Raw genomic sequence first — 25,868 nt, forward strand, 5'->3', positions numbered from 1 at the left:
TGATTCATTGGGGAAAATGAATCTGGGTTCAAGTAGGGAAGGGCAATCAGAGGAATGCCTAGAAAAATTCAAGGTCATGTGAGCACGCCATTACACCACAGGTTTATACTTGGTGTCTCAGGGAGAGGAAGGGAGATCTGATGAGTAGAAATTGTAGGGAGGGGTGCCTGTGTGGCTCAGTGGGTTAAGCCACTGCCTTTGGCTCAGGTCGTGATCTCAGGGTCCTGGGATCGAGTCCCGCATCAGGTCCTCTGCTCAGCAGGGAGCCTGCTTCCCTCTCTCTCTCTCTCTGCCTGCCTCTCTGCCTGCTTGTGATCTCTGCCTGTCAAATAAATAAAATTAAAAAAAGAAAGAAAGAAAGAAATTGTAGGGAGTATCTTTGGGCTCAAAGAAGTTACTAACAAACGGAACTGTAGAGAGAGAAAGGGCTCAGAGAAGCAGCACACTATAGGTCAGGGATGTTATTAAGGAATGTGCTGCATCTGATGGGGATGATATTCTATTCAAGGGCTTAGAAGGGCCTCTCTTAACCTGGAGACCCTGCGACCCACGGAACACAGATTCTGCACGGAATAGCTTACACAGACTCTCACATCCGTGATCATTTTTGGTTTCCGGCACAATTCCATCAAGGAGGCAGCCTGGTGTGTTACTAACACAGAAACTGAGATTCGGAGGGCTGGTGATGGATCCTGTTCAGGTCGCTCTGTATTAGAAGTTCATTCTGTTGCACGGATGAAAAGTATGAGCATTTGATATGGTCACTGAGGGAAGGTGTGGCCCGTGGGCTAAGGGGTGATGCTGGGAGGGAGCCTGGGCTTGAATCTTGGCTATACCAACCCCCTGTGACCTTGAGCAAGATATTTAAGGTCTCTGCACTTCAGTTTCATTATCTGTAAAAATGGGTGGTGACATTGTTTCTTACTTCATAGAGTGAAAGCAAGGACTGAATGAGTTAATACATGTGAAAGTGCTGAGTCAGGGCTTGCACATGGTTTGGTTTCTTTTGCCAGGACTTGCATCCACAAAATGTTGGCAGGACCCAAGAACTCAGTCCTTGGTCCCTCCACTTTCCTATCCATGTGCATGTTCCTGATGATCTCAACTATTCTGTGGCTTTATTATTTTAAGTTTTTCTTTTTTTTTTTTTTTTTGTTTAAGATTTTACTTATTTCAGGGGCGCCTGGGTGGCTCAGTGGGTTAAAGCCTCTGCCTTCAGCTCAGGTCACGATCCCAGGGTCCTGGGATCAAGCCCCGAATCAGGCTCTCTGCTCAGCGGGGAGCCTGCTCCCCTCCCCCACCACCCCTGCCACCTCTGCCTGCCTCTCTGCCTACTTGTGATCTCTGTCTGTCAAATAAATAAATAAAATATTAAAAAAAAAAAAGATTTTACTTATTTCAGAGAGAGAGCAGAATGAGAGAGCGAAAGAACATACCAACAGGGGTGGAGGGCCAGAGGGAGGAGAAGCAGACTCCCTGAGGAGCAGGGAGACTGACGCTGGACCCAATATGGGGCTTGATCCCAGGACCCTGGGATTATGACCTAAGCCAAAGGCAGATGCTTAAACAACTGAGTCATCCATGGGGCCCCATTCTGTGGCTTTAAATACAACCTAGATGTCAAGGATTCCATGACTTATATCTCTCCCTTGGAACTCTTCCTTCAAATCCAGACTCCTATAGCCAACTGTCAATCTGATACCACTTTGATATCTATGTGTTCTCGAACTGACCAAGCCTGGTCTTGAGCCTCTCCCCCCAGACTTGCTCTTATCACCATCTCTTGTTATCTTAGCAAGTGGCAACTCCATCCTTATGGTTACCAAGGCCAAAACCCTCTGGGTCATCCTTGACTCTGTTCTATCTCCCTGACCCCGCATCTCCTCTCAGTGGTCAGCAAATCCCGCCAGCTCACCTTCGAAACACATCTGAGACCCACCCCCGTTCATCACCTGCATGGCTAGCACTCCGGGTGCAAGCCACCATCACCTCTCGCCTGGATTATTGGATTACTGCAGGGGCTCCCTGCTTTAGTCTGTCCTCAACACCACAGAGTCATTCCACTAACATTTTAACTCATTCCTCTCCTCCATTCAGTAAGTGTAAAAGCCAAAATCCTTTAAAAGTGAGCTGTGAGGCCCCACGAGACCTGCCCCCACCGCCTTTCCCTTTACCCTCTGACCTCCCAGACCTCATCTCCCACACCTCTTCCTTCCCACTGTTTCTCCAGCAAGCAGAACACTGCCTTTCCTCAGCATGTATGCACCTGTCTTCCCCTTTGCAAAGAATGTCCTCCCCTCCTGGCTACCTCCCTTACCCCCTTTATACGAATACCTTCTCAGTGGGACCTTCCCTGGCCACCCTGTTTGTTTCTTTGTTTTGTAAGATTTATTTATTTTTTCCAGGGAGAGAGAAGGAGAAGGCACAAGCAGGGGAAGGACAGAGGGAGGAAGTCTCAAGCAGACGGCCTACCAAGACCCAACTGCGGCTCTGGGAGGACCCATGAGATCCCGACCAGGACTGACTCAGAGTCCGACTCTCAACCGACGGAGCCGCCCAGGAGCCCCTGGGCAGCCCATTTAAAACTGCAGCCCCCCCCCCCATGCTCCCTGTCCTTCGCCCTGCTTTGTCTTTCTCCCAATAGCAACGTATGTATCTCACTTTTGTCCATTTCATCCATACAAGCCCATGGGATGTAAACTCCATGTGGATACTGATGCCTTGTTCAGCGATGTGTTCCCAGTAACCTGATACAGGGAAGTCCTCAAAAAGTATTTGTTTTATGAATTAATGAAGAAGTCTTTGCACAAATGCCAGCCCTTGTTATTTCAGTGCAAATCTGCGGCACGCTCTACCCTTTGCAAAAATCCCTTTGGGGACATAACTGGAAAGGAAGAGAAATCAGCCAGAAGTAAAAGGGAACTTTTAAAAAGATTTTTGAGTAACCCTTTACACCCCAATGCGGGGCTGGAACAAACTTACACTCCCCGCCTCAACCCCCCATCAAGAGTGGCATGCTCCACGACTGAGCCAGCCGCACTAAATAAAGCTGGGGTCCTGGTGTGTAAATACCTCGTCCCAGGTGCTGGAGTGTGGGGCTGTGTCACCCACGAACCTACTCAACAACTACTGTCACGTAGGCCGCTCTCCGCACAGCTTCCAGTCCCGGGCCGCGGAGTCGGAGCTCCAGCGGCGCGGTCCCGAGGGCGCAGGGGCGGGGAGGTGGGCGCGCGCGGGGTGGGGGGGTGGGCTGTTCCGGGGCCGCGGGGCGGGAGCGCGCTCAGGCCACCCAGCGGCCCAGGCCACCCGGCCCTGCTCGGCGAGCGCAGCATGGCGGGCCCCGCGTCCCGGCGGCGGTTGCGGCGGCTGGCAGCGCTGGCCCTGCTCCTGGCGCTGGCCCCGGGGCCCCCGGCAGCCTGGGCCGGGCAGGTGCCGCGCCCCGCCGAGCGGGGGCCCCCGGTGAGGCTCTTCACGGAGGAGGAGCTGGCCCGCTACGGCGGGGAGGAGGTGAGCGGACGGGGAGGCCGCGGGGGAGGCGCGGGCTCCGAGCTGGACGCCGGGCCTGCGGGCTTCCTCCCTCCGGACAGACGGCCGCGCAGGGACCCGGGGGGTCCGTCCGAGTCGGGGCTGCGCAGACTTAGCCCCGGCCCTGAGCCCGCACGCCCCGGCCCGCGCTGCCCCCTGCCTGCCTTCCGGCGAGCGGCTCCCCTGAGATGCGTTTCGGCTGGTGATCAGCCCCGGGAACCTCGGAACTTTGGGGGGTTTAATGTTAGCATCCGCTGGGGGCAGACCCTTCCGCCTCCTCCGCGGAGTGAGTGGCGGGGGAGGGAGAAGGGAAGTAAAACCTGGGGCAGACCCAGGGATGATCTAGGCTTCCCTGCACTTCCTGCCCCGACCTCAAACCCACTTTTACTGCCTGGGCTCTCGGCTGAGAAAGAGCTGGGGAGAGGACAGAGGGGGAGACCGGAGGTTAAAGACACCCTCCCCCCCCAACAGACCCACATCAGTCAATAGTCTGGAGGCGTCCAGGAAACTCCTCACAGCACTGCCTTTGGGCTGCTGGGGTCCAGTGTGATGATGCGGAGCCTGGGAAGATGCTGCACTCCCCGGTAGAAGGGCCATAGTGGGGCCAATCCGGGAAGAGAGGGGGAAAGTTTGATGCACAGATCACAGAACCATAGCATGTCAGCATTGATAGGGAACCGACGTCCTGCTTTTACACACGGGGAAACTGAGGCATGCGCCAGTTAGGGGCAGAACGAGGAAGGGACCATGTCCTCTTGTTAAAACCCTCCAGCCTGGGATCCCTAACCCCAAGTTAGCTGGCCTTAAATAGACCAGGTCTGAAAGGGGGACAGGGGGAGGGTGGTCAGAAACTTGGCCCTTAGGCAGTAATGGCTGGTTTGAATATCACTGTATACAGACGGTGGTCAGAAGCCCGAGTGGAAGAGAACACAGAAGGAGGGAGACAGGGATGTGACTAGATGTTAAGGGAAACAGAGAACCAGATGATACAGGATCCAGGAATCGTTGCAGAAAAGAGTTAACGCAGCAAGCCTACTCTCCTTAGGAAGGCCCGCTGGCAAGAGTGGCTGTTGGCTTATGTCTGGAATTCCAGGGTGTTCCACACTTCCCTAGCAGAGGAGGGTGGCTCACTCCGGGCTCTTTATACTGTGTATTTATGTTGAACATTGCTGGGCAGAGAGGGCCTACATGGCCAGCTGCCAGTAAAAACCTTGGCCTCTGAGTCTCTAATGGGTAGAGACTAATGTTCTGGGCAGAAACATCGCGCACGTGGTGCTGCATTGTGTTGCTGGTGGAAGAGCCCTGTGTGTGACCTCTCATGGGAAGGACTGAGCATGAGGAAATCCACCCCTGGATTCCTCTAGACTCTGCCTGTGTCCTTTTCTCTTACGATCTCGTATCCTTCTATACAGTTGTAATACATCTGAGCTCTGAGTACGACTGTATGCTGAGTTCTGTGAGTCCTCAAAGTCAGTCTTGAAACATGGGGGCGAACTTGGAGACCCCTGGCACAGAACCCAAGAGAAGAGAGAGTTCAAGGTCGAGGGTACTTGTAGCCACAGCTCCAGGGGCTACAGGATGAGGACAGAGAAGAGATCCTGGGTTTTGGGGGTTTTTTAAAATTTTTTATGCTGACATTACGGATACTTAACTAAGGGAAGGAAAGAGGGAAGCTTGAGTTGGGAACAGGTTAAGGAGAGAAGTGTTTTGGGCGTCTATAGGCAGAGAGAGGAAGAAAGTCAGGTAGGAGAGGGGCCGATGAATACAACTGAGTAGAGCCGTGCTGTTCCCTGAGCCACCCTGGAAGGTTCTGGTTTATGCCTGTTGTCTGGGAAGAGTTACTAATGGCACACCCCCTTCACTCTCAGGAGTGTCACTGTTGTGTGACATTATACGGTACCTGAGTTAGAGCTTTGTACCTTTGGATCATGCCTGGCTACCACTCCCTATTCTTCGGGCTGCGAGCTCTTTGGAGTCTTCCCAGCTGTAAGATGCTTTTATCAGTCAGGCCGGCCCAAGCCACCACCACCTCTCACCGGGATTACTGGATTACTGCAGGGGCTCCCTGGTACACCTGAAACAGAAACAGTAGAAAATAACATATTTGGCTTATTGCAAGGAATTGGTTTATGTGATCATGGGCACTGGTCAGGCAAGTCTGAAGTCCATAGAGCAGGCCAGAATCCCCTGGGCAGTTGCTGATGCCCCAGCCCACCTGAGGAATTTCTTCTTCTACAGGGAAACCTTAATTTTGTTCCTAAGGCCTTTCAACTGATGCAGTTAGGCCCACCCCAATTATTCTCCTTTACCTGGAGTCAGCTAATTATAGATGTTAATCACAACCACACAGTATCTTCATAGCGACACCCAGATACTGTAATTGATCAAAGTTGGCACATAAAACTGACCATGACAATGGCCATCACAAGAGTGCCTACTCTATGTAGGGATTGTGTGAGGATTAAATGAGATGGTGATATGCAAAGGATAGGCCTGCAGTAATCTTAGCATAGTAAGCCGTTATAAATCTTAGCTGCTACTTTTGTTAGCTTATTACTAAAGTTATAAGCAAGAGGCAGTATAACAGGTCCATAATCCTCTTATGCAATTCAAAAATCAAGCTCTGAACCCAGAAGAGGTTTTTTTTTTTTTTTTAAGATTTTATTTTTAAGTAATCTCTATGCACAGTGTGGGGTTTGAATTTACAAACCTAAGATCAAGAGTTGCATACTCTACCAACAGAGCCAGCCAGATGCCCCACAAGGTGTTTTTTTTTTTTTTTTTTTTTTTTTTTAAGTCATTTAATAGCAAAACCCAACCTGCTCTGAACTCCTTTGGTGACAGAACCTTGTCAGCGCCGACACAAGTCTGTTTATAATGTTCATGTGCTGTCCTTAGTGTGAATACTCATGTTCATGTTTCCTGTGGAAATGTTCATAGAGTTGGTTGCGGGGCGCTGCCTCGGACCCCATAGGGAAGACGAGTGAAGTTGAGGATTCTCCCTGGTTCAGAGCGGATGCCATCCTCCACCCTCCAAGTGCAACACGACTTTTGCCATCCTCAGAAAATGTGTTTTCCGCCTTCACTGCATGGGAGGATACCAAGGGCAGAGAGGGTCCCCTGCCGGCCCCCACCCCACCTGATTTCTGGGCCCGGGGCCAGATGGTGCCCGCTCTGTCAGGCACTATCCTCACCACTTTATTTATTTATTTATTTTTAAGATTTTATTTATTTATTTGATAAGAGATCACAAGTAGGCAGAGAGGCAGGCAGAGGATGGGGGTGGGGAAGCAGGCTCCCCACTGAGCAGAGAGCCCGATGCGGGGCTCCATCCCAGGACCCTGAGATCATGACCTGAGCCCAAGGCAGAGGCTTAACCTACTGAGCCACCCAGGCGCCCCTATCCTAACCACTTTAAAGCACCAGCTCATTTAATGACCACCACAGCCTCACGAGGGAGGGGCTGTTACCTCATTTGTCATGGAGGAAGGAGGCAAGGGGAGGTGAAAGGAACTTGCCCAAGGTTACACAGTGGGGAGTCCTCAAGGTGAACCAGGCGCTGCTCCCTCAGGCCCGAACAAGGAAAAGCAACGACCAAGAGCGCCCCTCTCCGGCCTTGCGCAGTCCTAGAACCATGCCAGGCAGTGACCTGCCCCACGGGGGTACCGGTTCTAAGAAGATACCCGCGTGCCAGCGTGCCGGGAAATGTAGTTTGGCTGTGGGAGTTTATTTGGCGTGACTCTGGGTCCCGAGCTGGCTGAGGCCCCCTGGGCTTCACGGTTATTCTTCGTAGATGGAATTTGCCTGTTCTCAGCACCAGCTGTCCTCGGAAATCTGTGCTAAGGTCAGGAGGTGACAGGGTGACATTTGTTTTCTGCTTTTCTAAAACTGAATGATAGGGAGGAGTAAGACTGTGCTTCTTCCAGAAAGATCATTCTGAAGAGACACGAAGAAGATACAGACAGTGAAGGCGGTGGGGTGGAGGCCGGAGAGTGAGGAGAAACCGCCCTCTCTAACCGTGCAGTCGACGGGCGGCTTGTAGACGGCTGTGTCCGGGCGTACTTCGTGCACCGTCCCCCGGGACACACACCCACAACACAAGTTCTGTCAAACAATGCTTCTTCTTTCTACGTGTGATGCACCCCAACATTTTCTATTTTCTGTTCCATTTTAAACTTTTCCTTTTCTACTTCAGTAAAAAAATTGGTTAGTAAGTCACTAAGTGAATCCACGATCCATTAATAGGTTACCGATGCCACGGCGGTCAGAAAAGAACCCGGCCTCGGATCCTCGGGGGGGCCCCCGTTATTTCTGCAGAAGGAAACATCTGCAGCAGTTTCCCTCTTTACCAACGAGGGCCTTTGGCTCTGTCCTTGGCGCCCGGTTCAAGGGCAAGGTTGAAGGCTCAGGGGCCCGCCGTCCTGCGTGTACCCAGTCTCGGGCCTCTCCCTACCTCTCTTCGCCCTGCTGCCTCATCTGCCCTTCCGTGGTCGTTCTCGTGGCCCTTTCCTGGCACTGCTTGACAGCAGGCGGGGAGGAAGGCCAGACGGTGAGGCAAGTCCAGACCCCGAGGAGAAAGGCGAGGCCTCATTCATGCAGGGCTTCCCCTGGTTCCTGTCCATCTGGGTGCTTCTGACCCACTCCGTGCCTCACTGGTGGTCCTGAGTCTTGTGGATGAATTTCCCAGGCCCCCCTCACCCTGTCCTGGTCCCAGGCAAGTGCGCTGTCTTCGTGCTGTGTGGCCCCCAATGGGGCAGGCCAGGGAGTGGAATGAGCTTGGGTTCTAAGGCTCCAGAGACTGCTCTGATTCCCGCTGGGACTCGGGGCAAGTCTCCCAACTCCCCGGCCCGGACAGCTGCATCTGGAAAATGAAGGTATTGGATAATCTTCAAGGCCCTTTCAGTTTTAACTTAAAATGCCTCTAGAATCCTTATCTGTCACTTGGGAGGTACATTTTTTGTCTGTCAAAATCTAGATTAAGGATCCGGGTAACTAACAAACTGCTAAGGGCTTCATATCTCTTGCCTTGGTTAATCCTCACAACAACCTGGTAAGTGGATACTCTTAGAATCTTACTACAGAGGGGGAAACTGCGGCACAGAGAGGTTAAGTAATCTGCCCAAGGCAGCACAGCTTATAAGTCGTGGCTCAAACCCAGGTCTGTTTGGCTCAAACCCCGGTCTGTTTGACTTGAGGTGACTCCTCCTGTGGGCTCTTGGAAAAAGGTCTGTTACTGCAGACCTGCTGTAGAGATGAAAAAAACGAAGCATCCTTCCAGACGGATGAGAGGGTGGGGAGCCCGGTGGGAAGCTGGTGATGAGCATGTGTGTCTTTATCTGTCTGCAGGGACATTTGTATTTCGGAGTCTGCATTTCTGCAAGACTTCCACTCACCCTCTGTCTTCTCAGTTGCCTGAGTTACCCCCGGGGCCTGGAAACCATGCCCGCCGCTCTGCTGCCAGTGGACTCCCAGCTCCTCAGGCCTGGAACGACCCCTCAGCCCCACTCCCAGCACACTTGACGTTTAACCGATAAGGCCATTCCTCTCTCTGGAATGTCTGTAACAATATTCCTTTCTGCCCCTTTGCTGGGACTTCTTCTTTGCCCCAACACCTTCAATGTATGGTTTCACGAGGAGACAGATATTTAACTGTTGGAGTGGAGAGTGTTAGTGATAAGATGCATGTGGTTCTAGTTTATGTACGTGAATGTCATGTTTCTATGCCTCTTTGCATGCAAGGAAGGAGTTACGTATTCAAGGAAAAGCGTCAGGATGGAAAATATGACCAAATGCCATGGGTAAAATTATAACTGTTAAAATAGTGTTTAAATTGAAATAAGATGTAACCCCACTTGATAAGCTATTGAAGTCAAGAAATACATAATCACAGTGAAAGAAAGGCCATTTAAAAAAAAAAAATAAAAAAAGCAGGCTTCTGGCTGGTTAAGCCATGCCTTTTAAAATGACCCGTATTGGAGTGCTGGCTGACTCAGTACGTAGAGCGCACAATTCTTGATCTTGGGGGTGAGTTCAAGCCCCACATGGGTGTAGAGATTACTTTTTTAAAATCGTAAAAAAATATTTAAAATAGGGGCACCTGGGTGGCTCAGTTGATTAAGCCTCTGCCTCTGGCTCGGGTCATGATCCCAGGGTCTTGGGATTGAGCCCCAACTAGGGCTCTCTGTTCAGCGGGTAGTCTGCTTCTCCCTCTCTCTCTGCCTACAGCTCCCCCTGCTTGTGCACGTGCTCTCTCTCTGCCCCCCTGTGTCAAATAAATAAATAAAATTAAGATTAAATAACTCTTGGTTGAGGTGGAGCACATCACCAAGACAACGAAGTTCTGGATACTGTCTGTCCGGAGGTGATAGAGAGGTAATAACCAACCATTCACTGAGCTCCTGCGCTGGGCCTACTCTGTGCTCACCTACGCTGTGTCCTTCAGCGTGCCTGCAAGGTCATTGGGTGTTATCCATACCTAACGGTCAGAGAAACTGAGGCCTGTGAAGTTATGTGATGGTGAGATACATTTCCTCGGTCAAGTCGCATACCTTCCCAGAGCCCCAGCTCCTCTCTCTGTGAAATGTAGTCATGAAAACTTGACCTTAAGCCCCACAAGGGCAAGAAGTTTAAGGCCCATGCCTAGAGGAGACCAAGCAGTGTGCTCTCAGAAATCTAGAGCTTCCTGTGTACCCAGCTGCAGCAGCCCCCTTCACCCCAGCCTAGGAACCGATGCTTGGTGTCCCCGTACCCTCAGTGGGGCTGAGACAAAGGAGGCCTGGTCTTGCGTGTCCTAGAACGTGCCAGTTGTCCCAGCCCAAGTCCACCCTGATGGTAGTTAGGAAATTCATGCCATCTGTTTTTGCGTTGTTCTCTTCGGTGGTGGTGGGAGGGGATAGGAATTTGAAGATAACATTTTATCCCTATAAATACAGCAAAAAATATACTATGAGACTGTGAGCACATTGGGGAGACAGCATTGCTTGTATATTTCTAGCACTGTAAATGGTTTTTTGAAGAACAGATTGCTTACATTTTTAATAAGTGATGACATTGTTCGTGTACTTTGGTCCAGGAATATAACTCAACAAATTATAAAGTAGCTAATAGAAAGATCTTCGTAATCCTGCCATTTATGGTTTTAAAGAATTGGAAAGAGCCCAAATACTCAAAGTAGAAGAAGAGCCAAACCAACCGGTACACAGTATCACTAATATAAAATAGTGCTGTGCTAGTGACAACCATTTTGGTTATTTCAATACATGGGAATGTTTATAGGAAGCAATATTACCTGTAAGAAGCAAAATATAAAATTGATCATTTATACTGATTGCATCCATGTAAGTACATTAACCAAGATGAAAGGAGATTTGGGTTGATTTTAAAAAATTCACCGTTTAACATACTTTGAATTCTTATCTATGTAGATTTGCTTTGGTCCCTGGGATTTTCTTTTCTTTCTTTCTTTCTTCCCCCCCCCCCCCCCAGAAAGGTATTGCCATGGGCTGGTCATGATACTTTGTAACTTTTCCTAAGTCTGTGAGTGGATGTGACATTGGGCAGGCAGGGGCGAGCTCCTGATGGGCGAGCTGGCTGAGGACTGGCTCAGGGATGGCCGCTTTGTACCTTCGGCCGCTGCCGTCTGCACAGCCTGTGGTGGGAAGAGATGTCACCAGCTTGGGCTGGAGAAGCGGAGATCTCCAGCTCCCTCCAACAGCTTCTCTCCTGCTTTCTAGGAGGATCAGCCCATCTACATGGCAGTGAAAGGAGTGGTGTTTGATGTCACCTCTGGAAAGGGTAAGTGGCTCGGCTTTATGAATCCTTACTTCTGGGGAGCTCGGCAGCCAGAGTGGGCACTGGATGTGTGAACAAAGGGAGGGGACACTGGCCAGGTCCTTTTCCCTCAGACGGAGATAACATTCTTCGTCAGTGTTGTACTTCCACAGTGGTTTTCTAATGATGTCACGCTCCTGCTCAAAAGCCCTCCATGGCTCCCTGCTGCCCATGTCATCAAATCCCAACTTGATGTTTTTACCATGGTTGAAGCAGTGAGGAAAAGTGTTGCTTTGCAAGGTGTTGGGATCGCAGAACATGACAGAACATTTTAATGTCACTTCATGGTTTCTCTAGTGGTAATTACCGAGGATATCATGGCAGTTTTGTTATGGTTCATTGTTACCCGATACCAAACAAAAGATGCTGAACCGAGTAGACTTGGCTTCCACCAACATTTAAGAAGACTGAGCATTCTTCCTGTTTGCATTTTAAATATTTTTAAGAGATTGTTTTCACTCTAGATTTTTTAAAAATCACCTGTCAGTCCAGCATGTGTGACTTATTCCAAAGTCTGCATTAGTGGAACCCAACCTGACGGCAGGGGCTGGCTTATTGGGCTTCATGTCTTCTCTGCTTCCCCTCTCCGTGGGCCTGGAGCCTTCGGCAGCACCGGATTGGGCTCAGAAGCCCCCTCCCCCACCACAGACCGTCTCCTTGCTGCCTGGCGTGCATGTCCACACTCACGACTTCTTCCTTCTTCTCCACTGCAGAGTTTTATGGACGAGGAGCCCCCTACAATGCCTTGACTGGGAAGGACTCCACCAGAGGGGTGGCCAAGATGTCTCTCGACCCCGCAGACCTCACCCATGACACTGTGAGCCAGATTATGAGCCTTTGTCAAAATGTCCCACCTGCCTTGGCCATGGCCTTTTTCACCTAGGCAATAGCAAAGCTTCCTAATTAGCCTGTTGATCTTCCGTCCACTCAGTGTGGCCAACTGTTTTCTTGAAATAGAGATCTTACTATGCCACTCCTACTCAGACACCTCCCAGACTCCCCAGTACCTGCAGAGTCATGCCCAAGCTCCCGTGAACTTGGGACCTTCACAGTTTGGCTCCAACCTGCCTTGGTGGCCCCATCCCTCTTGCAGTCTGCACGCGCCACCCCCAGGCTCGTAGGTTTGCTGTTGGTCTCGGACACCCATTCCGCAGGCCGCTCTGGGCACGAACAGGGTTGCGAAGCAGAGTATCCCCCATGTTCGTAGTCCTATGAAAGAGAAAACAGCATTGACAGAAGCCATTTGAGGGCCTCAGAAATCCCAGCAGGGGGGCCGGCATTCACCCAGCTGTGCTCAGATGAGTCAGACTCACAAACCACAACATTACAGAAAGATTCAGGAGCCAAGGAAGGGGAAGGGTGTCTGAATCTGTCACGGGAGAGGGGTAGAGGGCCATGAAAAGAACGTGGGTGCAGACTGCGTAGCGTGTACCCAACCCTGCCCCAGACTGGGTGTTCTCTGGAGTCATGAATTCCCACCTCAGTCAAACAGCAAAGGGCTCCTGCCCCACCATCCCCCTACACACAGGGGTGGTTCTCGAAAAGTCAGTTGGTTGTTGAGATACGTTGTCGCCAGCATTAGGGGTGTGGGGGCAGGGGGGTGGGGTGGTGAGAGTCCAGTGCAAGGCAGGACTCACTCATCCCACCCCCCCACCCCTCCCCCGTGTCGCTTGGGCTTTTCTCCCCAAGACGGGCCTCACGGCTGAGGAGCTAAAGTCCCTAGACGACATCTTCACCAAAGTGTACAAAGCCAAGTACCCCATCGTGGGCTACACGGCCCGGAGGATTCTCAACGAGGACGGCAGCCCCAACCTGGACTTCGAGCCCGAAGACCAGCCCCATTTTGACACAAAAGACGAGTTTTGATATTCCATCCTGGGATCGTGTTCCTGATGGGGGGCGGGGCAGGGAGACCCTCAGCTGCCCGAGCCTCTGGGCACCCGGACCCAAATAAAGCAGACATTGAACCGGGAATCCTGAATGCCTGTTATAGTCCTTGGTCGAGTGTTCTGTCCCCATGGCACCCCCCCACACCCCCGCACACTGACCAGGCGGGTCAGGACGGTGGGGCCAGGGGCGCCCTCGGTGTCACCGTGGAAGTGACTGACTGCTTCAGATTTCTGTTTTCTTGTACTTGAACCAGATTCACTGTGACCATGTTTACTTTAGAATAAGCACGAAAATAAACTTATTTTTCACAAGAGAAGATTCTTCCCTACACGCCCTCTCCTTGAGGCCTCATCTGCTCCACGGGCAGGGGCAGCCTTGTGCATGGGCCGCCCCTTCACAGTCCTGCCTACGGTGTCCCCACCCCTGAGGGGCCGTCCTCGCCATCCCCACCCGGGGAAGGCACAGGGAGGGTGCGTGGGAGTGGGAGCGGTGGGGAGGGGGCGCCAGCGGGGCTGGCTCGGCACTGCCACCAGGACAGAGTGACCCCCTGACTGGCTTCAGCCCCATCTGGGCTGGAAAGTGGTGGCCAGGGCCTTGTGGCCGGAGCCTGGCCTGGACGTCGCCCCAAACTTGGTAAGGTCCATGTAACACGCGGGACTCGCATTAGATTCCATAAGGATTTCCTTCCTTTTGAGGGGGGATTTTTTCCCCTCTAAGGGACACTGGCCCTGTCTGAAGACATTTTTATATGTTTGTTGTCACAGCTGTAGGATTCTACTGGTAGCTTGTGTTAAACAGCCTACAGTGCACAGGACAGCCCTCCCTCCCCAGACCAAGAACCTCTGGCCCAACGGGTCTCGTGTGTTGAGGCTGAGAAGCGCCACGTTAAACTCATCCTGGAAATTTTATAGTAGAGATGAATTTCTCTGACAGAAACTAAATAGCATCTCTTCCCAAGAGAGGATTTTTACATTAAGTGGAAGATGCTCCTAAGGGGACTGACTGTTCAAAATGCTGATGCTGGGGCCCAGCCCCAGGGCCCCAGATTCCAGATTTCTAGAACATGGCCCGGGAGCTGCATTTTTAATGAGCACCCTCCCGCCCCCCTCCCCCCGGGAGACTGTGACATGAATGGGCTCGGACAGACTTTGATAAACATTACCTTCTGTCTCACCTGTCACCTCAGGGAGAACCTACCAGAGCCTTTCTGAGGACCAGGCTTGACCTCTGCCTTGTTCTTCCATGTGTGCAGACTAGAGACTCTCCCGGTGAACTCTGGAGTCCCACTCAGAAGCTGGGAGCTTGGTGACCACCCACCCAAGAGTAAAGGGCCTGGAACTTATCAGACCGGACTCCTTGGCCTGGAATTCAGAAAGTCCTTCATGTGGCCAAGGTAGTCTGTACCCGGACATGTGGCCCCAAAAACAAATGACACTTGAGTGCACACAGATGGTTACAAGTTTCTGGAAACACCTGAGCGAGGACTTCTTTTACCAAACACCTGCAACCCACTTCCTGCCTTATCAGGCAGTGATGGGGGAGGAGTCCCTGCCTTAAAGCCTGGGCTGCAGGCTGGGAACTTTCCAGGACCACTGTCCTCCCCACGCCCCCTCACCTTGATGTCCCACACCCCAAGGCAAAGCATGGTTTCCCTCAAGGCTTCAGGCTCCCCACTCCTGGGGCAGTTCTGCCCACTTCGCTGCCCTATACCCCAGCAAGGGGCTTCTCTGAATCAGAATGTGTCTCATTCAGATTCTAGGACAGAGCACACAGAAACCCAGGCGGCCTGGAGAGGCCCCACACAGGGTGCGCGCAGCTCAGGGAAGGGAAACCCAGCTGGCTTGGGGATCGGCGTCACGGTGTGTCTGCAGGACCCACAGCCCACTGCCCCATCTACCCCTGCTCCCCTGCTCCCACACTGGCTTGTCATGTTTTCTTTGCTTTCAAGGCTTCTATCCTTACAAGACTCTGTTCCGACCCACCTCCGGGATTCCTTATAGCTTAGCACTCACCTGCTTGGCTATAACTGCCTCCTTATGAGCCTGTCTACCCCAAACAGGAGAACCTTGACGGCCCAGCACAGACCCTCACTGACATGGCCAACCTTGCTGGACTTGCCAGCGTTGGCACTGAAAACCCTGCACCGCAGGAAACCCCGCAGTCAGGAGCAAAGCTGGGGGACCAAACTGCGCCAACCGCTGAGGCCAGGCCTCCAACCAGCGGAGAGACTCCAGACATCCTGGGAGGCCTGTGCCAGCTTGGGATGAGGAAGGAAGAGAGGAGCTATGATTCCTCACCCAGGAGAAGAGGAGGCTGAAGGAAAGGCAATGGGAGAGTGGACAGGGGTTGTGCTCTTAACCAGGCCCCACATAAGTTCAAGTTCAGTCTCTCAGAGGGGATGCTCCACGCCCAGTCTACAGTAGGTGCCCTCACAGCAGAGTGTCGTTGATACTGATGGGATTGGTTAGCTCCTTTCCTAAGTCTAAGTTCCTTCCAGGAGGAGCAGCTCGTCCGTGGCCTCTCTCGGGGGCCACAGAGCTCCCTCTGCTTCATGTTCCCTTGTACCCCGGGGTGCTGCTCAGTTCCCGCCCTGCCGCCACACAGACCTTCTTCCCAGGCAGGTGGCACAAGCCAGCTCCCTTACGTAACAGAGAAGGGGCTTAGAGGCAGAAAACGGGGCCCTGAAGCGAGGAGCCCTGTTCTCCGTTTAGAAAATAAGACCACCAGGCACTGAACGTTCCAGAAGGGTGAGTGCTGGAGCTGACCAGCAGCCCAGGTCTTAGAGGTGAGCTCATGCAGAGGGCATCGGTCAAGCTGGGACCCCGGACAGGAAGGCCTCCAGACTCAGACCCCTCGGTCCTTCTCGACACATCTACCATCTACTCCATCATTAGCTTCTAGGGGAAAAGCGAGGGTCTGAATATAGCGACCTCCCCCTCCGCATTGGCTTCCTTCAAAAGGCTGCTTCTCAAAGCCCCAGTCTCCAAAAACCATGGCCTGCTGGGGGCACTGTCCATTCCCGAGGTGCTTCTGCAACAGGCCGAAGCTGGAAATCCATGCCTAGAACCCAGTCTCCACCAGGCACAGAGGGCCCTGTCCCTGGGCCCACTCCACGGATCGCTGTGATTCCTAGAGACCACCTATAGGGCCTGACTCTGAAGGAGGGCAGCTTGAGGGCACAAAGGCTGCACAGGCTTCTCCAGGAAGGGCAGGCAGGCTGCCTTAGGGTGGCAGGGAATCTGGCAAGGCAGGGGTTGGCCCTGCAGACGTGCACCCAGGACATGCCACATAAGCACGGCCTTAAGAATGACCACGATGTGTTGGTCACCTCTGATGCCCCATTCGCAGCCTGTCGGCCCCCCACATGTGGTGGTATCTCTCAGTGCCAAGTTCAGCCACTTTCCCCTGGGCTTCTCTGCCAAGCGAGCCGTCAAAGCCATTCTAGGGCACTCCAGCCGGCAAGGGCAAGGAGCTAACGTCCCGGCCCCCCGGAACACTCCTCCACCAACAGGGGCTGAAGTCTGCAGAGGCCTCCCCGCACTGAGGCTCGTTCTTTGGGCTCTTGAGAGGGTCTCAGGTGGGACTGAGCCCCAGCTGCACACAGAGGTGATCCGCTCAGTAACGCCCTGGACCTGTGTTACTCCCCTCAGTCCCCTGGGCCTCAGCCCAAGGATCACTTCCCAAATGTCTGTCCCTGCGCTCCAGCCCCTAGCCAGCAGCGGCACAAGCGGGTAAGACACAATTGACTTCCTCAGACACCAATGGATCGCCTTAGGCCAAACCCGGGTTTACTAGTAGCACCTCACACCTGTGCACACTTACCAGTTTCCTAAGTCTCCTTCCTGCGACCACAGCTGTGTAAGTAATGACCCCCAGAACTTACTGGTGTGCAATGGCTCCTCCTTGTGCTCGGAGGTGCAGTGGCCAGTGACTCTGGGAGGGCGCCGTTGGGGATGTGGGTCCGTCCTGGCTGTCTGGGGCCTCCGCCTGAACGAAGAAGCGGGGCTCGCTCACATTTCCCGGGGGTGGAGCCGGTCCTGGGCCGGAAGTTCCATTCCTCTCCCCGCATCACTTCGCACGCAACTGGGCTGTCCCTCCTTTTGTGACCCGACCTCTAGCGTCAGACAATGTCACCTCCACACCTCATGGCAGCCACAGAGCCCGCCCAGGGTCAAGGCACACCAGGCCTATTTGGGAAAATATGACCTGCCACAGGCCCCTTGCTCCTGATCTCACGAGATTCTTACAAAAGGAAATACTCTTGTTTTCAGGTTTCCTGTGTTTAGCTTGATTGCCCGGCACGTGGCAGGTGTGCAGTCCATTGCTTTCGTCTCGTGGGGAGAGACAGGGTTCAGGGTCAGACTGACGGGTACGAGTCCCCATTTCATCTCTTACCGCCTCTAGAGTCCCAGGTGAGTTGTTTAGCTTCCCAGAGCCTCAGTTTCCTAATGTTTAAAATGAGAGCCGAAACTCCCACTTCACGAGGCTGGTGCTAGCACCGGATGTGCCATGTCGTAATGCCCCGAGCAGATTGCTAACACCTGCCGGGTGCCACTTCCTCTTTCCTCTTCCCCTCCCATTCGACTCGGGACTGAATGCTTCTCAGACTTCCCAGCAGGTTCACAGACCGACATGAGAAGAAATTGTCAGTTATGCGTCCAGGGTCTGGGCGATGGGCTGGCTGGGAGAAATCAGGGTGCCCAGCTTCAGCCCATTCTCGTCCCCTCCCCAGATACTTGCCACTCAGCCCAGAACTTTGAACAGTAACCCAGTTCTGCTGATGATATCTCCCTCCCGCAGTTCAGGCTCTTTGGTGTCTCAGATGCCCTAGAGATTCTCCCAGAGTCCCAAGGGCCGTGGAGAAACATCTGCCCACCTCCCCCAAGAGTACTGCCTGGACCGCTGTCTTGCTGCCCGAGGCCTAATATCAGGTGTGCCTGGGGTGTGCCCCCTGTGGTGCAGCTCCCCACCACACCCGATGGTTTGGGTGCCTGCCGACCATTCACTTCCCCTGGGGTTGGGCCCTGCCTCACACTCTAGAAGTTAGGTGACTTCCATTCCAGAGGATGCCTTACTCGCACATGCTGTTCCCTCTGCCTGGAAGGCTCTTCCAACTAACTGCCTACTCTGTCACTTCCCTCTTGCTTACGTCACCTACAATACCTTGTCCTGGCTTAGATACCATCTCATCAAGGAAGCTTTCCCGGACCCCTCCCTGCCAAGATGGCGCCCGCATCAGCACCGATTCTGCTGCCCCACGACAGTGTTTTCATTCGTCATTCTTGCCACCAGCCCTGTTCTCAGCTGTCTCACCACCACCTAGTGCAATGAAAGCCCAGCACCTTCTGCTTGATAGGTGAGTGAGAGAATGCACTGGTTCTCCCACACGTGGGGTACCCCTCGCCTCGGTGACCCCCCTCACCCTTCACTCGGGGATGTAGGTCCGAATTCTGGGCCCCATCCTGGGCCAGCACCACAATGCCCACCCCTGACCAAGGTCTCCAGCAGAGCCCACTGGGCATCACCTCCTCCTGGACCAACCATGCCTGAGCCTTTCCAAGGCCCTGTCATGTGGGCAACATACAAAAATAGTCAGTGGTTCCCCTGGCAACCACCACGGCAGATGGTAACCGGCACGGACAGTCTTGGAAAGCTTGGAGGCCGGGAGGAAAAGGAAGCCTGCTCCGACTGGTAGCTCTCCTGTCTGGGCCGGGCAGGGGGCCATCCAAGCTGCCTCTCCTCCCCTCTTGGCTTCCTGGGGACCACCTGTTCTGAAGCCCAAAGGGAAAAAATGGGCTAGGGGAGTTGCCCACCTGCCCATATCATATGCATCCCTGGCAGTCCCTGTGTTGTGCCTCTGTCCCCTCCCGGTGGGGTCAGTGAGTCCTCCTCTGGCTGCCCGGCCTTATGCAGATGAGGTCACCAGCAGGAGACTCAGTCTTGCTGCCAGAGGCCTCATTTCAGGTGTGGCCATTGTGCCAAGCTGTCCCAGGCCTCACCCGGAGCATCTGGGTCTCTGCCCAAGTCTTGGGCTCCCTGGCTCTCGGCCCTGCTGGCCCCTCTCCAGCCAGGCCCGCGGCCTTGTTCTTGCCGGGCCTCCCCCATGGCGCAATCTCAGCCCCGCCTGAGCCCTGCTCCTGTCGCCACCGAGCTCCCCTCCAGGATGAGTGTAGGGCTTGGGGCTATGTGGGCTGAGGTTCCAGAGGCCCTGGGGTTTGGGATTCAGGGGGCAGGAGCTGCCGAGGGTGCCAGGAGAGGAAAACAGAAGAGTATGGCTGAAGGGTGAGGCCAGAAGGAGCTGCTGACCCTCTGCAGGCCGCTGGGCTCTAGCCGAAGCCCCCAGAGGGAGAACCAGCAGCTGAGAGAGGAAAGGGCGAGGCAGGACTCGGAGTGAGCTGCTGAGGCGTCCGCAAAGGGAAGCCCAAGGTTTCCAGGGGGCAGGTGGTGGATGTGGCCCTACTGGGCGCTGGCCTGGCCTGGCCTGCTCTCTTCCCAAGAGCCAGCCTTTGCCTCCCCCACTCACCCCCTCGTCCTGGGACAGTGACCTTGCTGCACCCTCCTGGCTGTGTCACCCCCACTCAGCCCAGCCCATTCCTGAACTTGCCCCTCGCGGCTGCCCCTGCCTCCTCCGCCCACTCACCCCACTACTTCATGGGGCAGCAGGCCTCTTGCCTGAGTCCCCTGCCTGTCAGTGGCCTGGCAAGCGTGGCACTTGCTGGTATCTCCCCAAGGGAGGCGGTGGGGCCTGGGTCCACCTGCGGGAGCTCACAGCTGAGGAGGCAGCCACAACCACCCCAGAGACGGGAGAGGCTAAGAAGGGCCTTGGGACCAGCGATGCCCACATGGAGGGCAGCTGAGCCATGGCTGTGGGCCGCTGGGGCTCACGTCTCCACATTCCTGGTGCCACTGCTCAGGGCTCCCAGGTAAGGGTTTGACCTCCCCACTGAGCAGCTTCTTGCCAGCTAGACCCCAGAAACACATCTGTTTCCCTCCTGCCTGAGCCCACTCAGCCTCTCTTTCTCATTTAGTCATGACCTTCCCCTTAACCGTCAGCCATAATCCTCTCTCTGGTCCGCACCACCACATCCTGTCTCATCATCCCCTTAAAGCTCAGGCAGTCTCTTTTCCACAGCGTATTAATTTCACCAGATTTCACATATCCATTCCCCCACCAAGCGTCTGTGGACTTTATGCCCACTACGTGCACAGCACTAGGCCAGGTCTTGGGGCTGGGGTACGGTACGAAGACAGCAAAATAAATGCAAGGATTGTCCTTGCTCTTAAGGGTTTCCAAGGAGAGCGGTGGACTGAGCTGCAAAGAAGTTTCCCTGACCCCAGCAGCTGCTGACCTGCGGGGACCCCAGCCACAGGGTCCTGGGTGTGACAAGGTGGGTGCATGAGGCTGCGGAGGGACATTGGGATTTTCATGGAAACTTCGACCCACAGTGACCACTTGCATGGGACGACAGTGCCTCCTGGTGGTTGATTCGTGGAACTCTCCAGCAGCTGTTCTGTAAAGCCCAAAGGATTAAGCTCTCAAGAGCTTCTATTTTTGGTTCCCAATATTTCCATAATGAAATGCTAATAGGAGCAGCCAGAGGGCTTCTCAAAGGGCCCGAGAGCTGCAAGGCTGAACTCCTGTGATCTGCAGCTATCTGCTCTCCAGCGGTCAGACTGGCGCCTTGCTCTCAGGTGCGGGTCTCTTTTCCATTGGGTTGGACCCAAGGGTCTCAGGACAGTGGCTCTGTTCTCCGTGACGAGTCTGGCCTCAGAGGGAATGCTGTGTGCACATTCAGCGTGACGTGTTGGAAAGAACACTGGGTCCAGGGTCAGGAGGCTTGGGTGCTCGCCCCACGTCAGCCGCTAACTCACAGCGAGAAAATAATCACGGTGTTGATTCAGTATTTACTGAACCAGCCATTGCAACAGGAGCTTTAGGTACGCTGGTCCTCACAACACACCTCTGAGGTTGGGGCTATTATTTCCATGTTAGAGGGGAAGAAATCAAGACATGGAGAGGTTAAGGAAGCTCACAATGTGGGGGCGCCTGGGTGGCTCAGTGGGTTAATGCCTCTGCCTTCAGCTCAGGTCATGATCCCAGGGTCCTGGGATCAAGCCCCACACTGGGCTCTCTGCTTGGCAGGGAGTCTGCTTCCTCCTCTCTCTGTGCCTGCCTCTCTACCTACTTGTGATTTGTCTGTCAAATAAATAAAATCTTTTTTTAAAAAAAAAAAAAAGCTCACAATGCATGGCAGTCAGGACTCGGGCTTACGGTTCTGGAGACCAGCTATGCTCCACTGAATTATGGACCTAAAAGAATCAGAAACCAGAGGCAGGATCCACAGAGCGCTGCTTTCAGATGTTCCCCGGGTGGCGGTGATGTGGAGTCACCTTCAGAATCGATGGGCCCCCCAGCTCTAGGCTTCACTGAGCCCAGGGCCATCGGGGGTTCGGGAGGTGAAGGTATGAGGAGGAAGGGTTGGGCCCTGATCCCCACAGGTGTACAGCAGAGCACAGGCACAGCGGAAACCACCCCGAGGGCAGAGAGACCCTCCTGTCCTGCCTGCGAGCCCATCCACCTGGAAGCGGAGAGCATCTGCCTTCTACAACACTCTCCTCCGTGCTGTGCCACATATCCCACAAATTCATAGACCCACGATGTTTTACAACTCATGGAGAACCACTTTTTTTGGGGGGGGTACAGCAAGCCAGCAGTGGGGAGAGGGGCAGAGGGCGAGCAAGAGGGAATCCCAAGCAGACGCCGGCTGAGCGTGGAACCAGACATGGGGCTCAATCTCAAAACCCTGAGATCATGACCTGAGCCGAAGTCGGGTGTTTAACCCTCTGAGCCACCCAGGCGCCGCACCCCCCGCTTTTAGAACATTTTATATTTTTAAATTGGTGCATTTGGCAAACTCTTATTGAGACCTACTGTGTGCCTGGCACTGGGTTAGGTCCTGAGGCCGTGGTGGTGAAGGAAGCCAGCATGGCCCTGCCCTTGGGAGTCTGCTATCAGGAGGAGACAGGTGATAAACACACGATTCTAAAAAGCAGAATCACACGCCATGATACGGGCTGACAGGAATGACAACACAGGGGTTGGGGAGCAACAGGGTGGCAGGGGCCCTAATTAGGCAGCACGGGCTGGGAGAATCTGCCCGAAGAGGTGACATTTAATGGAGACCAGAACTGCGTTTTTAGCTTATACCTTCCGTTGGAAAAGGACTTCCCCGTGCTCAGGCACAGAGCCTGCTTCTCTCCGAGTTCCTGGGATCCTCCCGCTGGACAGGGGAGCAGGCATTGTAACCTTCCCTCTGCTGGATCACCGGATGTCCCTCCAGGGATGGAGAATTTTGAGCTTCTTTTTGAGAGAAGATCTCAAAGCAGGGGCTGTCTTGGGGATGGGGAGGTAATGGGGCCCAGGACCCGCCAATTCAGAAATCAGAGAGGTCCCAGGCAGTCGGAGCCTTGAACTCCGCTGTGACACGAAGAGCGGAAGTCAGCTCTGACAGGCACTCACACTCCAGTCTGCAGGGAAGGAGCTTGGGGTCTGTGTCCGCCACCCACCCCCCCACTGCGTGCGCGCGTGCATGCGCACGCACACACACACACACACACACACACTTGCACGAGAACACACTCCAGCTCAAGCTCACGGCTGTGCTGATCTTCTCATTCCCCCCTACCGTGGTGCCGGAGCTGACACTGGGCGGACCACGCATGGCTTTGCCAGCGGCCGCCTGTTAGCAATCCGAATCTCAGAGCAAATCTCAGAGCAAATCCCTCCATGCGAATTTCAAGAGCACCTTTAGGGCTTTCTTAAGAAATATGAGTACTTTGGCTTTCATTATTACATCAGATAAAAAAAACAATTCAAAGAACAGTTTTCATTTTCTGCTATGATGAACAATAAAACCAAGTAGAAAAATAAGAGTGTATTAAAAAAACAGATACTCAAGTACTTCTCAGAGGTCTTATACCCATTTTCTTCACTACATGCATACTCCTACAAATGACTCCGTAATCTACTATGAGAGGTGGTTCTTCACCTATGTAAGGGACTATATTCCATATTGAGTGAACAATATGGAAATGGATCTATGACTTTAATTTGTGCTTTTTCTTTTTTTTTTTCAAGTAAGAGCAACAGTAAACATACTGAAGTTCCTGTTTGTCCAGATCCTAAGCCTACAGAACAGTGGTTGTTACAAACACTATCCGTCATAGCTAATAATCAAATTAATGTGCATTTATCAACCTAGGAAGAAAAACTCTATCATGTGGCAGAACTAATTCTAATCTGATAATTGACTGGACTTCAGTCACCTGTGACATGGTCAAGAGAAGGGAACTGGGACTACTAGGTTTGTAATGACCTCACTTACCGATGAACCATCTCTGAGCCCTCACTCCCACCACCCCCCCTCATTGAAACCCTGCTAAAAATAGCAGCCGCAGTCTATCTTCCCCCTCCTGTTAATCTGGCTCTGGAAATGTATTTAGGCTCCAAGTTCAGATGAGAGAACTTGCAAGCAGGAAAGAGTTCACTAGGGCACGCCCACAAATAGAGGGCGCTGGAAAGCTGGGGGGCACCTGCCGCTCCCTGGCTCCCTGTTTACCTCTGGTTCCTCTGGAGGCTCCGGAAGTATTTCTTCAGCCCAGCAGCACCCCAGAGACGTCAACACCGGCGGGCACGTGTCCCCAGTCTGATGCCTCCGTCTCCACCCAGGCAGGGAGCTTCCCGCAGTTGCCACCTCTATGACGCATTTTTGGCATTCTCTGCCATTGGTGTCAGGTGACCCGAGCCATTTTCTGGCCTCTGGGGGCCTTTTGTGCCAGAGCGGACTCAGGGAAGAAGGGCAGAGCCAGTTTCGTGAACCCTGCAGGTGGTCAGTAGCTGGTGGCCCCTGGGAACAAAGGGAGACCTCCGCTTCCCCCGGGCAGGCTTCTGCCTCTCCGGGAGAAGGGACAGTGAGGAGAAAGGGGACAAGTGCCATCTCAAGTCCAGGTGTGTCTGGCCCACCTCACCCCACCCCTGCCTCCTTGCTGAGCTGCCCCTTACCCCAGCCTGGCCCGGCTACACAGCGCACCCGGGAGATGAGACCATGGGCTCCTCTATGGCTCGCAGTGCCCCTGGGAGGGTTTGGGGAAGGGGTGGTTGTTCTGGATGTCTCTCTGTGAGTGCAGTCTGGCCCTGCCTCAAGGCCAGGCCAGAGCAGAGGTCTCTGGAAGACCCACGGCACAACTAAGGCACAGCCCCGTAGCCACCCGCCCCAGCAGCAGCCCCACAGGGCTGGCCAGACAGCAACCATGGCCTGGAAAGGAGAACCATGCAAGTCCTGTGTAGGAAAGTCCAGCGGATCGTAGACACTGAGCTAGCCGAGGACACCCAGGTGAGAGCTCTCGAGCGAGGTGGCCAATGTGAGCAGAGCTTGGTGGGGAGGGCGGGAAGCTGGGCAGAGTTGGGAGATAGATGGCAGGAGACTTTATTCATTTATTTGACAGACACAGAGCACAATCAGGGGGAGGGGCAGAGGCAGAGGGAGAAGCAGACTCACCACTGAGCAAGGAGCCGATGGAGGACTGTTCCCAGGACCCTGAGATCATGACCTGAGCCCCAGGCAGACCTTAACCAACTGAGCCAGGTACCCCTCTTAAAAATCTTTCATGGGGCACCTGGGTGGCTCAGTGGGTTAAAGCCTCTGCTTTCGGCTCAGGTCATGATCTCAGGGTCCTGGGATCGAGCCCCGCATCGGGCTCTCTGCTCAGCAGGGAGCCTGCTTCCTCCTCTCTCTCTGCCTGCCTCTCTGCCTACTTGTGATCTCTGTCTGTCAAATAAATAAATAAAATCTTAAAAAAAAAAAAAAACCTTTCATAGCTACCAGCTCTGTTGATTCTCAAACATCTGGGACCCCATCTCCCTTGCAACACAAGTCTGGAATAAACAAAAAATGGTCACATGAACAGGAATTAACAGTCTTTCTCGGGCTTTGTGTCTCCCTCAGCCCCTGTGTAGGGCCTCTGAGCTCAGGAGCTGGTCCTTCCCTTCCAGCTCCAACTTTCTGAGGTGACATTTGCAACAACTGCCCTCAGTGTCCCCAAAGCTCAGGAAGGTGCTACCTCAGGGGATGGAAGGAGCATTGGGGTAGATGGGGCACTGCCCATGTGGGTACTGGCTCCCACAGGCTGAGCCAGGCAGCCATGGTGCCCGGCACCCTTCCTTTTTTATTTATTTAAGATTTTTTTTTAAGATTTTTTTTTTAAGATTTTTTTTTAAAGATTTTATTTATATATTTTACAGACTGAGATCACAAGTAGGCAGAGATGCAGGCAGAGAGAGGAGGAAGCAGGCTCCCCGCTGAACAGAAAGCCTGATTCGGGGCTCAATCCCAGGACCCTGGGATCATGACCCGAGCCGAAGGCAGAAGCTTTAACCCATTGAGCCACCCCAGAGGGGAGATGTCCTGCCTCTGCCCGGGGCCATATCAGGTCTGACGCTGGTGGCCTTGGACTCCCTGGGTCTCACCAAGGTTCTCAGGCAATCAGCCTGCCCTGTCGTCCCCTCAGGTACAAGTCCTTAGGGGCCAGGCTAGAAGCTGACCTGAGTGACTACCAGCAAGTGG

At 53.5% G+C, this 25,868-nt stretch overlaps 2 protein-coding genes across 11 annotated transcripts in view; one reads left to right on the forward strand and one right to left on the reverse strand.

Annotated features, from left to right (window-relative positions):
• The window catches only part of PACC1 (proton activated chloride channel 1), a 163,655-nt gene that overhangs the window by 41,534 nt on the left and 96,253 nt on the right, over positions 1–25,868 (reverse strand). For 4 of the 10 annotated variants that reach the window (XM_045084701.1, XM_045084700.1, XM_013058466.2 and 1 more), the window contains 3 exons: positions 12,363–12,564; positions 10,274–10,445; positions 5,426–5,599 (listed from right to left, as the gene is read on the reverse strand). In XM_045084701.1, coding sequence (XP_044940636.1) covers positions 5,426–5,455 — 30 coding nt within the window. In that variant the 5' untranslated portion in view covers positions 5,456–5,599; positions 10,274–10,445; positions 12,363–12,564. Of the gene's footprint in view, positions 1–5,425; positions 5,600–10,273; positions 10,446–12,362; positions 12,565–17,067; positions 17,085–17,128; positions 17,289–17,640; positions 18,452–23,864; positions 24,800–25,868 lie in introns of those variants that run through there. The other 6 variants (XM_013058469.2, XM_045084703.1, XM_013058470.2 and 3 more) reach the window with 6 other exon arrangements.
• Positions 3,265–13,556, forward strand: NENF (neudesin neurotrophic factor). Its single transcript, XM_045084706.1, has 4 exons — positions 3,265–3,507; positions 11,259–11,319; positions 12,069–12,172; positions 13,045–13,556. The coding sequence occupies exons 1-4, from the start codon at positions 3,331–3,333 to the stop codon at positions 13,219–13,221; spliced, it is 519 nt and encodes a 172-aa protein (XP_044940641.1). The 5' UTR covers positions 3,265–3,330; the 3' UTR covers positions 13,222–13,556.

Source organism: Mustela putorius, unplaced genomic scaffold, assembly GCF_011764305.1.
Source record: "Mustela putorius furo isolate JIRA1106 unplaced genomic scaffold, ASM1176430v1.1 tig00000785_pilon_pilon_pilon, whole genome shotgun sequence".
Classification (NCBI taxonomy): domain Eukaryota; kingdom Metazoa; phylum Chordata; class Mammalia; order Carnivora; family Mustelidae; genus Mustela; species Mustela putorius.